This window comes from Hippopotamus amphibius, chromosome 5 (assembly GCF_030028045.1).
Source record: "Hippopotamus amphibius kiboko isolate mHipAmp2 chromosome 5, mHipAmp2.hap2, whole genome shotgun sequence".
NCBI classification, from domain to species: Eukaryota; Metazoa; Chordata; class Mammalia; order Artiodactyla; family Hippopotamidae; genus Hippopotamus; species Hippopotamus amphibius.
Window position 1 is genome coordinate 64,719,724 of NC_080190.1, and position 13,647 is coordinate 64,733,370.

Sequence of the window (13,647 nt, forward strand, 5' to 3'; positions counted from 1 at the left end):
CACCATAACCCCAGGAGGAAGATTCTATCATTGGCATCCCCGTTTTACTGATTCCCATTACCGATGGGGAAACTGAAGCTCAGAGAGGTTAAGTAACTTGTACAAGGACACACAGGCAGAGTAGTTGTCAAACTCAGGCAGTGGGATTATAGAACCAAGGGGATGAGGTGGGGTGGAGAGGACAAGTAAGATTTAGGGGTTCATCTATGGGCAAAGGGAGAGTCTTTATTCATGTGGTGAATGACGAGACTGAGGCCAAGAATGTTTGTGTTTGCAGATAATCAAGACTTGATTCAGCATCTGCTAAGGACTGGACACTGTGCTTGGCGCTGGGAGGGGCTGGGTTGGACCCAGCAATAGATGGACACAGATACCTGGGCACCCAGTCTCTGGACCAGAGTCCCTGGGCCTCTAAATCCCCATTCCCAGTCCCACCCCAACCTCCTGCACCACAGTCTCTGGGTGAGAGGCCCAGGACTAGGTATCGTTTACCAGCTCCCCAGGGGATTCAGATTCACAGCCAAGTGTGGGAACTCATCCTTATATTTTACATAAAGATGGAAAAGCTGAGCTCAAGGTCCTAGAGTGAGTTGGTGGTGGTGCTGGGACTAGGGAGCAGCCCTCCCGTTGGAGCTGCCCGCCTCCATAGGAAGGGAGCAGAGACAGGAGGGGAGGCTGAGGGGGGCCCTCAGGCTTGGTGCCGGATGGAGAAAGGCGGTGTTAGCTCGCCCTCCCCTGCTGGCCGACATGTGTGCACGTCAGGTAGAGAGGACGGAGCCAGTGGGCGCGTCAAGGCTAATCAATCCGTCGCCGCCACAGGCCTTCTCAAGGTCAAGGAGAGCAACGAAGGGCCAGGCTGGGCTGCACCATCCTTCCCACGCTGACGGAAGGGCCTCCTTCCCAGAGCCCCTCTCCTCAGTCCTTGTACCACCCCCTCCTCTCAATCGAAGGTTGGGGCTGGGAGGACCCTGTGGTCCAGGCGGCATCTGTACCCTACATGGGTTTCCCAGGGAATGCCTCAGCAAGTTGTTGACTTTAATTAAAACCAACCATGAGTGGCAGGGGGCTGCAGGGGGCGGGGGGCTGTGGCTCCTTCATACCTTCCAGGGTGGGGACCACTGCAGCTTCTGCTCTCCTCTGCCCCCCACACTGCTGTTTCCTAACCAGGTAGTAGCCACAGGGAAGTCCCGAGAATTAGAAATGGGAGAAAACCCTAGAAACAGGGTACACCTAAGAATCTGAGTTGGCTATAACAGAATTTGAAATCATGGGATACAGAAAGGACCACAGGATGTACACCCACTCTGTGCCTCCCCACCCCTGAAATTGGGATGAAAGTTGCCATCCCCTGCAGCTGTTGATAAGGGCTGTGAAATGCCCAGCAGGGCCCCTGACAAGGCCCACGCGTGACAAGAGTTGGCCCTTCCTGACAGGGGCCCTGGGCACGAACCCTGGGCATCAGTGCGGCGTAAGGGAACAGAAGTGGCACGCCTCCTGGAGGCTTTGCCTGGGGCACCGCTGGGGGCTGGCACCACAGCATGTGCATCCTCTCTACTCAGGATGGAGGTCCCCACTGCCCGGCTCTCACCTTCACGGTCAGGATGAAGCCGTGGCTGTACAGTGGGTTCTCCCGGTCCAGCAGGCCATTCAAGGTCAGTGCCCCGCTGATGTAGTCCAGGGCAAAGATGCTGTTGGTATTCCCTGTAAGAGAAAGAAGAAGTCAGGGTGTGACTAGGGCCCAGGGCAGGTGGACATAGGGCTGGGGCCGGGGCTCCTCTCTGGACATTAAGGACTAACCAGTAACTTGAAGTGGACGCTGGTTCCAGGAGTAATGAAAAGAGCTCTGGGGTACAAAGGAGCACACAGGCCGGGCAGCAGACAGCCTTGGATCACAGGATGAGAACACTATGCCCATTCACTCTTCCCCAGGGCTCTCTGAGTCAAGGAGAAAGTCTTGGTTTGGTGCTTACATGTATTTAACAGTCTCTGTAACACTTGCTTCTTTTCCTTTTTAACAGAGAGAGAGCAGGCTTCAGGCTCAGAGCCTTTCAAGGGAGTGGTACACAGCAAGGACTCAGCAACTGCTCCGTCTGAATATTTGTGTCCCCCCAGAATTCATATGGTGAAATCCTAACCGCCAAAGGTGACGGCATTAGCAGGTGGGGCTTTTGAGCTTAGGTCATGAGGGTGAAACCGTCATGAACAGGATTCATCTCTTATAAAAGAGACTCTGGAGGGCTCCCTTGCCCCTTCCACCATATGAAGAGTTTGCAAAAAAAAGCTGCCACCTGAGCCAGGAGGAGGGCCCTGAGCCGACCGTGCTGGCACCCTGATCTCGGACTTCCAGCCTCCAGGACTGTGAGAAATAAATTTCCACTGTTTATAAGCCACCCAGTCTGTGGTATTTTGTTACGGCAGCCCCCGTGGACCAAGGCAGTAACCTTGTTTTGTTCCTCTCATGCTTATTCTTATGGTCATTTCCTATTCTATTCTGTTCTTTCTAGTCTATTCTATTTCACTCTAATTTTCTCTGTGGCAGTAATCTAAAGCTTCCTTTTATAATAAATATGAGTTAAGAAGAAAATGCAATGTTAAGAAGTATTTATGTATTTATTAAAATTTAAAACATGTCTTTCAAGTCCTGGCAAAAATCACACACAAGTGGCGCTGGCTTACGCTCCCCTACAGGCACCGCAGCCCCCACCGCGGCTTCCGCAGGTTCCCCACATCCACTCCTGCCTCCTGTCTTTCACTGTCCGCCTTCTCTCTCGGCCTCCCCTCCCGTCCTCCCCCCCAGCGCCAGCCCTTCCTCCTCCTCCTCCAGGAGGGTGGCCCCCGGCTCTCTCACTGACCCCTCTGGCCCCACAGGCAGTGGGTGCGTCTCCGTTTGTTCCCCAGCTGCTCCCTGTGTGTTAACGTGCTCATTCCGCCCAGCCTCAAGGTCCCCTGGAGATGGAGGGCTTTCACGCCCGTTCCTCAGGGTACCTGGCCAGCGCTGGGCACAGAGTGGCAAGCGTGCTTCTGAAGGATGGCTGCTCCCAGCTCCCCGGGCCCCCACACTTGCTGTTGTGCCCTTCCCACCAGGCTGTGAGTTCACTGGGACACTCCCGATGCCACTCCTCTCTCCCCCTCATTACCCAGTGTTCTGGTGCACTCAGATACTCGCTCACTCCCTGCCGTTCACTCAGATTCAGCGGTCCCCTGGACGGCCGCCCTATGGCCAGGCCCTGTGCTTGGCGCTGTGGGGATGCAGAGGCCACTCTGCCAGGAATTCTGACGCTGAAGCACTGACAGCCTCTTACGGGAGATTTGACACACACAAGAATCAACATCTCAGTTCACGGCAGGGAGAGACTGTTCGCACAGGGGAAGGCTCAAAGAAGGAAAGATTCATGCAGGAGGTGACAGCAACTCCCTACACCGCTGTCTAGCTGTGTGACCTTAGGCAACTTATCTTACCACTTTGTATCTTGGTCTCTTCATTTGGAAATGAGGATAATAATGGATCTACCTCATACGGTTATGAGAATAAAACAAATGTGAGAAAATAAAAAACATACACATGTACAGGCTTGGAACAGTTCCCGGCACAAAATAAGTACTTCATACATGTTGTTTGAGCTGGACCCTGGAAGACAGGCAGGGCTGGGGAAGGGGACGGATGGACACTAATTCTACAGGTGGGAACTAACATCCAAGCCCCCAACACACAAGGTGGACACCAGGAGTGCCCACGGAAGCTGCTGTATCTCCCCGCTCCGCCTCTTCCCCGGCTCTAAAGGGATCCGCACACAGTAGGGGCTCATATCCTCTCTTGGATTAACTAGGGGAGAAGAAGAGGGGAGACGATGTCCTCCTCTAACTTTAGGCTTTGAGGCAGGGGCTGTTCTCAGCCACCCTGCTCTGGTCAGCAAGATGGCCTTCTCCTACCCCATCCTCCCAGCCCACTCCCGAGGTTGTCTGAGGCAGGGGAGAGGCTGCTGCTGACAGCAGAGCCCGTTCGGGTCTCATGTCACTTTCAGACTGTGGGCTTTGGAGACTCTGACCTGGGCCAGTCCAGGGAGGGGACGTCACTCCAGCCTCCACCTTGCCTAAGGCTTCGTCCTGCAGCCTGGCGGGCTTTTATATGGCTGCCCTCGTGTAGCAGGGAGGACAGGGTTGCAAAAAGGCACATAAATGCACGAAGATAAAGGAGTTTTTTTAGCTAGGAATTCTGCTGCTGGGGAAACAAGAGGACGTATGCTTTCATCTGCTTATTATTAGCAAATCCACTCAGCAAACAATTATTGAGCTCCTACAATGTACCAGGGACACCTTCCATGAGGGATGTAGCATGGACAGCACAGGGTCCTCTGAGCCCCTAAATGCTGAGCCCGAGGGCTGCCCTGAGGCAAGACCTCCAGTCTCCTGCCTCCTACACCCTCTCCCCCACCATTCACACAGGCACAGGTCCCACCTCCCCAGGGCCCCTGTCCGGCATCCTATCATTCCAGATTTTCATATAAATTTATTCTTCCAATAAAGGAAGCTATCAATGTTTAAATGTGATTCAAATTTTATCTTTGCCAGATTTTTCCTATAAATCATTCACAAACCAGAAGCCCCTTGTTGAATGAAGTGCTGCGGTTTTCAGTTTAGAAAATAAGGTTATCTCCCCTGACACACTCAATTGGGTCCCCCACTCAGCACCTTTGCCCAACTCATGGCCACACTGCCCATCCCCAACTGAGTCTTTCCCCAGCACATAAAATACCCCTCCCCCAGCCTAGGCACCTTCTCTAACCAACCTGCAGGCAAATGCCCCTCAACTGGTATAAATCCAAACTCAAGGACCCTCCCCCAACACACACACACACACACACACACATACATACACACACATTGTTTTTCACATATCTATCTGTGTGGAGTTCACCTCTCAGCCTCTTGCAAAGTATGAGTGACTACTTACCAGGACCAACAGTCAGAAAGGGTTACACCCAGGGAGCTGACAAGGCCACCTAAGTGAGCCACTGGCTCTGATGGTCCTACTGTCACCATGGCAACATCAGCACTCACTGGGATGCTGGCTTGGGCAGGGACAGGAGGTGAGCCCTGTGCCCCAAGCAGGGCAGGTCTCACTCAAAGACTGACTGGTTGATCAGATCACTCATTCATTCAAGTTCATATCAAGCACCTACTGTGTACAAAATGCTAGAGAATCAGCAGAGAAAAGCAGGCAAGTTTCATGCCTTCAGTCTCACACGAAAGATCCACATTCAGGATAAAAATCACACTATTGAATGTATAAGTACTTGCTAAGCCAAGGCCCCTGAAGGAAAGCTATGCAGAGCAGAGAAACACTGATGCCCTGGGTTCCAGTCATGGCTCTGCTACTTGCTAGCTGGGTCATTTTGGTCAAGTTATATATCTGGGTCTCAGTTTCCTAGTTGATAAAATGGGGGTAACAATAGTACCCACCTCAGAGTGTTGCTGTGAGGATTAAATGAGTGAATACAGTGTCTATCACATAGGAACCTCTCAATAAATGTTGGCCACCTGTCCTAAACCAAGACACCACCATGGACCATCTCCTCCACCCCCACCCCAACTCCAGAAGCCTATGCCTAGAGCTTTCGCCCACCCTCTTGCCAGGAGAGCCTCACAGCCTACGGCCCGTATGTACGAGGTGGCAGCCCTGGGGCCGAGGCTGGGAACAAAACCCTCAGGTGCCAGGGCATTGCACCCAGGGCTCCAGCCTCGGGGAGGGTCACTGCTTCCTTGACTCCCTCCCTTATTGCTCCCTCTCACCATCCTCCCTCCCCCCGGGGGGGCGTGGGCTTGGCAACCATACACACAAGTTTCTCTTGCTGTCCTGGAAATTGATACCACCCTCTCAGCCCTCTGGTCTCCCAGACGTTCTTTTTCCAAGTCCCATGGGGACCAGGGGGCTGGGGGAGGCTCACCAGGGATGCCTTTCACCTGTGCAGCCCCCACTGCTGAGCAGAAGGGCAGCTGCTTTCCCTGGGTTGACAGGTGCTGTCCTAGGTGTACGGGGATATACCTGGTAGGGGAGGGGTCCTTGTGGGGAGTGAGGCTGCACCTTGAGCGCCCTAAGGGTTCTGGGAACTGGTGACTTAAAGCGTTCACACAAGGGAAGGACCAGGTCATTGCTGGCCCTGCTGGTTCTCGTGGGGGGCAGCAATGTCCTCCAGTAGCTTCGGGCATCAAGACCTCTTCAGATTTGCAAGAGGGAGGTTGAGAAGATGTGTATCAAGTCTGCAAAAGCACAAAAGGCTGCTGAAGGGGAGTCACAGCCCTCTTTTCCCTATTTATTAAAAAATAGTAGCTACAACGTATTGAGCACTTTTCTGTGCCAGGCACTGAGCTAAGCTGTTTGCACAATTATATCACTCAGTCTTCACAATCACTTTAGAAGAAGGTCTCCCATGTTATATGTGAGGAAGCAGGCTCAGAGATGTTAAATAACTTGTCCAAGGTCACATGGCTGGTGAGTGGCTGGCCTGGACTGAGATTTACGTCTCTCTTTTTCTCCCTGCAGGCATTCACCCTATACATACTTTTGCACCCACTCTGCACCTGGCCCTGTGCTAAGGGACAAGGAACAGGACGAGACAAACAAGAGACTGTCATCTTTCATAGAATGAGGTGGCAAATAAGTTGCTTTTTTCTCAAGAAGGAGTCCTAGTTAAAATGTCTATACATTCTGAAAAGTTCTAGATAAATTCCTCTTAAAATGAGAGAGTTTTATGTAGCAGCAGAATGTCCACATGGCAATGTCCTCCAGGAGCTGGAGGGGAGGGCTAGATGGGGACTAAAGTAGGAAGACAGGGGCTGTCAGCACAAAGGTGGTGACACATATAAGGCTCTGGCAAGCCTGCCTGTAGGGCAGACCTATGGCTCCAGTGAGAACGCACAGGAAACTTTAGATATAAAGGCAGTGGTCAGGGAGGCAGATGGGAAACCAGTATAGAGCCAGGTGCCCAGAGGAAGGAGAGGCGGAAATTCTGAGAAAGAGGCGGTTAGCAGGGTCAAACAGTACCAAGAAAGAGGCTCAGGATAAGGAAGATCCAGCAAAGGTCCCCCACTGGGATCTTCAGATGCCCCTGGAGGTCAGACTGTGAGATACTGTGGCTGAGTGGGGCACAGACCTGGGGACCTTGAGTGCAAGCGCTATTGCCCAGATTTTGGTGTGAAAAACAATGAGAGAGGCAGAGTGGCAGCTAGAGGGCGCAGCAGAGTCAAGCAAAGGGCTTTGGTTTCATATATGGTCAAAGGCAGAGGGAGAGGGAAACTGGATTGGAGGGTATGCAGATGGGGGTAGATGGTCAGACTTGGAGAGCAGGGGGGTGGCTCTTTCTTTGGGCCGTGGGGGGCTTACCCTCCCACCTCCTCATTCCTTCAAGGCTGGCAGCCTCTCCCCTTCCCCAGGCACCCCTCCTCCCAGCCCCTGCCCAATCTCAACACTCCCACATCTTGTCCTCTGGTTATCTCGCCAGCAGCATCTTGACCCCTGGAGAAGCTGGGTCTGGGCGAAAAGCAGTTTAGTGAGTGGCTGATGGTGCATGTGGACACACAGGCTGATGACTTTCAATTGCTTTGTCTGCTCCACTGGGCTGACAGCAACCACTCTGACTGTCCTCAGAGTTAAAGGAAAACCAACGGCTTCCACCTTGGTCCCATCTGTTTTCAAGATCCATTACCAATGTTGCCGGTCTCAGAAAGCCAGTCCTGAAGGCTGCACCCTCTCTCACTCCACTGAGCCCCAGCGTTGGGCTGGTACCCTCTGAATAGCCCTGTGCTGTGGGGCCTCCCTGGTTCTCATATCCAGAGACCCAGCGTGGCCTCGAGGGTAAAGGCTAGGGTCTCATGCTTCCATCCCCCATGGTACCCAGAACGATGCTCATTACCTATCTGTTGGATGGCCTGAAGTTTCTCGTCCCCCTCTGCAGGGGTTAGGAAGGGTCAATGAGCACACACTAGGTGGGGTGTACTCTGGGCCTGGCCCATGCTGGGCCACGGGGCTGACACAGAAAATTAAAAGCCATGTTTATGAGGAGCTCATGATTTAGCTTGTTTTCTGGGCCCGGGTATCATTCCACTCAAATGCTAGTCCCTGAATGGATGAGAGGACCATTGGGACCCTGATGCCTCAGCTGGCCTCTGACTTGGTCACCCGGCCCTCCCCAGGGCTCCAGGCAAGTTAGCAGAACTGGGATGTGCACCACACTTCCCCCCCCCCCCCCCCCCCAGTCCCTCTTTCAGCCGGGGTCTCTGCCTGGAGTCTGTTACATCAACACCTAGTGAAGACTGCCTACTGTGCGTGAACTCACAGGATGCAAAAGACCTAGGCACCAACAACAGATCTGCCAGTTACCAGCTGTGAAACCTCCTGCAAATTGTGAATTCCTTTGAGCCAAACCCCTCATCTGTAAAGTGTGGATAACGGCTCCCACCTCACAAGGCTGGGTGAGGATCAGGCATGATCATGTACGTAAAGCACCTATTGTGGTGCCTGACTTGGTTCCCGTTCCTTCTTTCCCTGCTGTGCCTGCTTTCTGAATAGAAGAATCGGGCCACATCAGTCCCAACTATGGCCCATCTCACCCAGAAGGAGTCAGGAGGAGCTCTCCCCACAATAGCCAACGTGTACTGTGCCTGGCAGTGTGCAAAGTGTTGTGTGTGTGTGTATTTGTTTTTTTTTCAATTTTCATAAAGCTCCCACGAGATAGGTACAATTATCCGCCTTTTCCAAATGAAAAAACTAAGGAACAGAGAATAACTGGTCCTGGGTCATAGCAAGAGGTGGAACAGGGAGTTAAACTCAGCTCTCACTAAGCTAAAGGGTTCATGTCCTATGCACAGGCCCCTGGATTTTCCTCCTCCCTCCCTCCTGCCCCCCGCCAGGGGTAGCCTGTTAAACAGCTATGTGTGTGCTGTCTATGCCACCTGGGCCAGTGGGACAAGCTGGCCTGCAGGCCTATCACTGTCCAGTGGAGCCTATAATTCTGACTAGTACAGAACTGTATCACTGTGTAATGAAAACTGGGAGTCAGTCAGAGGTATGGGCTTTGGGCAAGATACCTTATGAATTAAAAATCGTTACTTAGCTGCCTGCTGACAAAGGGGGCTGAATCCCGGGTGGCACCTGGGCTGGGCTGCATTCAACAGCTCTGTGACCAACATATGGCAACCAGCGGTGTGGGTTACCTCGGCTTTCAATCAGAGAGGGAGACGCAGGCTGAGAGCCTGCTGCCCCTCCTAGGGACTGTCGAGGAGGGGGCAGATTAGGCCTTCCCCCTCTCCAAAGCTTTCCCTGAAGCCACCTGGAATGCTCACCCTGCACATCTCTGTGGATGCCTTGTCTGCATTCAGGTCTCAGCTCAAAGGTGGTAACTTTGAAGGGGTCTCAAAGGAGCCCTCTCTAGTCACCTCACCATCCCACTCTCACCCTCATCACTCTTTTCTCCATTATTCTGTTTTGTTTCCTTCAAAGCACTTCTACTTTCTGAACCTCTCTTTTCATCTATTTATGTGTTTGCTTATTGTCTGTCTCCCCGCACTGGAATATATGTCCCAGGAAGGCAGGGACCAGTTTCTCCAAGTGCCCAAGTGATACATGGTAGGTGCTCAACAAAGGCTTTTGAATGATGCATGGGATGCAGCAGGGATGTCAGGGCACCATTCTGAGGCTAATGTAAAAGGCTACAGGTACTGGGGTGACATAATGTCGCACATCACAAAGACCATAACTGCACCAGGGCTATGAGGAGGGGTCAGCCAATTAGCAATTCCAACTGGGGCTATCACACACTCCTGGTGCACCCACAGGGGCATGTTTGTTTGAGCTGAGTGCGTCTTGTTAATTATTGTTACTACCAGCCAGTCAGGGAAAGACGACCTCTGAGCCCCCCAAGCAAGTGGGAATTGCAGTCTGCTTGTCTTGTAGACATTTCACAGAACGACGGTTTTCATCAAGCTCAAGTACACGAACAATGATCGCCTCTCCTAATAAGACTACAAACTGGACTCTTACTAATCTGCTAATAACTGGCTCCAAGTTATGAAACATTAACCTGAGTAGCCAAGGATAGAAAAGCCTATTATGTTAAGGTTGCTAAGGGTCAAGCCAGGCCCCTCTCACCCACAGCAGCACCTGGCTCCCCATCTACAGGGACAGGCAGCCCCTCGTCCTCTGCGGATACTTTAATGGGGATCAGCAAGACATCACCAAGGCCCAGGGCTGCAATCAGAACCTCCCCATTCCCTGAAAAACCTTTACTCTGCAACCACGTGCATTTCTCCAAAGGGAATAATCATGGATGTGCCCACAGGTGCAGCTACCAGGATATTCACCATGGTTCTGTTTACTAAGGAAAACTGGGAACAACCTAAATGTCCAACAATAGGGATTAATTATGTTATGATATGAGATTCCATTAGCCACTAAAAACAATGTTTCAGAAGAGAAGTTTGCAACTTGAAAAGATAGATGTTTAACCTGTTCCCCCCAGAGGAGTCACAAAATAGCATAGTTTCATGAAACACATTTTGTTGTTGTTGTTTAAAAATATATAGGTAGAAAAAGGAATGAAATGTTGACAAAATGTTAACAAAAATGATCTCTGAGTAGTGATGTGAGAACAGTGTTTCTCAACCTCAGCTCCCATGACATCTGGGGGGGATGGTTCTCTGCTGCGGAAGACGTCACGCATTGTGGGGTGGTTGGCAGCACCCTTGTCCTCTAGCCACTAGAAACCAGTAGTGTCCCTTCTCCCAGTTGTGACAACCAATAACTCTCCAGACCATTGCCAAACGTTCCCTGGGGTGGGGGTCGAGGGGGGCAAAATCGCTCCTGGTTGAGAACTATTGTTCTAGGGCCGTTTCAGCTTCTCCTTTTTGATGTATGTGAATTATATTTGTAAAAAGAATTAATACAAGTACCTTTAAAGAATAATCCCCAAAGTTCTAGAACTAGATAGTGGCGATGGTCGTACAACATTGTGAATGCGTGTAATGGCACTTTAAAATGGTAAATTTCATGTTGTGTATATTTACCACCAAAACCCCCCAATGTTTGATGATGTGTGTCCACGTGTTCTAAGTTGGTGTTAGATATGCGCTGGTTCCGAAACGGGTTCAACGGGTTCACTTTAATGAGTAATTCTTTCTCTATCTGGGTTACCACATGACTGACAATAATTTGCTGAATTTAATCTCCCTGAGGACAGGGACCTTTCCTGCTGTGGTCACTGCTACCTCAGCCGGCTGAAGGAAGGGGTTCACTCTAAGGGGAGTTTGCGAGGCACTTGAAGAGGCTGAGCAGCAAAAGATAAGGTCTCTGTGCCCAGGTGGCATCTGATCTAGACAAGGAAGCTCATGGGGCCTGGTGCAGGGGAGCTCCGCCACCAGGCCTTGGAGGGCAGGTCTGGGTCAGTATGGAGAGGGAGAGGGCATTGTGAGCAAAGGGCTGGAGGGGAGAATCACTTCCCAAGTGCAGAGCCAGTGGGAGGAGCTAAGCCCCCATGAAGCGGTGTCAGCAGTGGCTGATGCCAGGAGGCAGGACCCTCAAATGCCGGGTAAGTAGTCTGGATTTTTGTCCACAGCAGTGGGGAGGCCCTGGAGGCAGGAAGGCCTGTTGGTGATGAGAGCATGGATTGGGTGATGGCACTGAGAAAAGGAGCAATAACCAGGGCCATTTATTGTGGGTTCTAAGGGCTTCTGATGTACTGGTCAATTACGCGTCAGGCACCTCCACGTGCAGAGCGGCAGCATTGCCATCACCATCACCATTATCGTTATTCCCATTTTATAGGTGAGAAAATCGAGGCACAGAGAAACCAAGTGATTTGCCTGAAGTCACACTACTGGTGAGTGGCAGAACCAGGATTCAAGTCTGTCTGACTCCAGAGCTTGGAGGCTGCCCCCACAGGGAAGATGCATGTTTCTGCCCATTGGCAGAGCACTTCTGAGCTCACTGGACCCTCAAGACACCCTGCAAGGCTGGAACTGCTATCAGATGAGTTAACTGAGGCTCAATCAGGGAAGTGACATGTCCAAGAACACCTGGTTACTTAGTGACCATGCTGGCATCAGAACCTGGGTCTTTTGGGTCTCAGATGGCCCTCCTAGCTGCTGTGGTCTCTCCTGGGTGGGGCTGGTGCTCCCTTGGCTCTGGGGGCCAGAGGCTGGCCAGGAGAAGAACAAGGTGAGGAGAAGGAAAGCTGAGGCTGAGAGTCCCTCAGGGACCCACCTGCTCACTTGCCTGGAGGCTGGTTACCTCCAGGACCTGGGGCAGGTGGGCCCAGAACACCCATGCCCACCCTCGGCTGGAGCCCCTCCTTGGGCCAAGGGTGGGTGCTGAGGTGCGCTGGGTCCCTCGGCTGTGTTCCGCCCGCTGCCGGACTGGCCCACATAATTCACCTGAGGCTTGGCACTCAAGAGAGCGTCAGGGCTCTGGGAGATTTACGGGCTCCGATAAAGCCATCTCAGCCCTCGCATAAGAAGCGTTTGATATTTGATGATCTGAAAGGCCTTGTCCCAGAGGGGGAGTACGAGGAGGGAAGGAGGAGGGGAGATACTTAAGAAAACAAAGAGGACAGTGATCGGATGCCCAAGGAGAAGGAGGCACGAAGGGGGGTATATGCTATCTGTCATCCTGGTGAGGCCGTCACCCCCTCCTCCAGCACCTCCACACGGATCCAGCACTGAGACATGGGAAAGGCAGGCCCAGGGGACAGGGGTTCCTGGGGAGTGGGGCACCTGAGACCACCTTCCACACTATAAGGCCTTCCTGTCTGATGCATGGGGTCTGGGGAGTGATGGGTAATGTCCCCAGGGAGACCACCATCTAAGGGGGAAGACTGGGCACCTCCAGGGGAAGGATAAAGCATGCGTATAAAGAAGCCAACTGAAGAACTCATAAATGGCCTGACAGGATGCACACTTATGGGCCCGTGGGCCTCTCTGAGCCTCAGTCTCCTCGTTGGGGCTGAGAATACCTGTCCTACTCACTTGGATATTTGGAGGTTCAATGGGATAAGGGACCAGAAAATGCTTTACAAACTGTAAAGTGCTGAGCCTACATTGGGTATGTGTCAAGGACAGTGAACCCAGTGCCTGGGGCAGGTGGAACTAAGCAGTGCCTGGAACAGGATGACGTTAGACAGGAAGGACGGTGGCCAAGAGGGGCAGGGTGGGGCGCAACGCCAGCTGTCGGTGCACATTGAACTTGGTGGGAAGAGGAGGCCCGGCACTCCCTTCCAATCCTATTTCCCAGGGTCTAACCTCTTCCTCTAAGTGCCGCTTGTTCAGTTCCTTGTCTTGCCGTCATTGTGACTGGGAAAAACGTCAGCATCAGAGAGCCCTGAATTTGAATCCTAGCTCTGCTACTTCCAGCCATGTGACTTTGGGCAAGTGACCTCACTTCTATGAGCCTCAGTTTCCTCACCTGCCAAATAGGGACACTCATAAGAGAAGGTGCCTCCTGGGGTTGCTGGGAGGATTCAACGAGACGGGGAGCACGGAGCTGGCACAGAGCAGCGCTCCCTGAGTCCCTGCCTGCTCCCAGCTCCTCCGCCACGTTCCCTCCTTGAGTGCTGATCGCACAGCTGCCCCCCCCTTCGGCCCCAAGTGCTGCAAGTTCCA

General features: G+C 52.4%; 1 protein-coding gene across 1 annotated transcript in view; it reads right to left on the bottom strand.

Annotated features, from left to right (window-relative positions):
- LOC130853933 (cadherin-23-like) overlaps nt 1-13,647 on the bottom strand; it is a 429,317-nt gene that overhangs the window by 185,530 nt on the left and 230,140 nt on the right. The window contains exon 13 of the mRNA XM_057736393.1: nt 1,589-1,701. Within this exon, the coding sequence (XP_057592376.1) occupies nt 1,589-1,701 (113 nt within the window). The remainder of the gene's footprint in view (nt 1-1,588; nt 1,702-13,647) is intronic.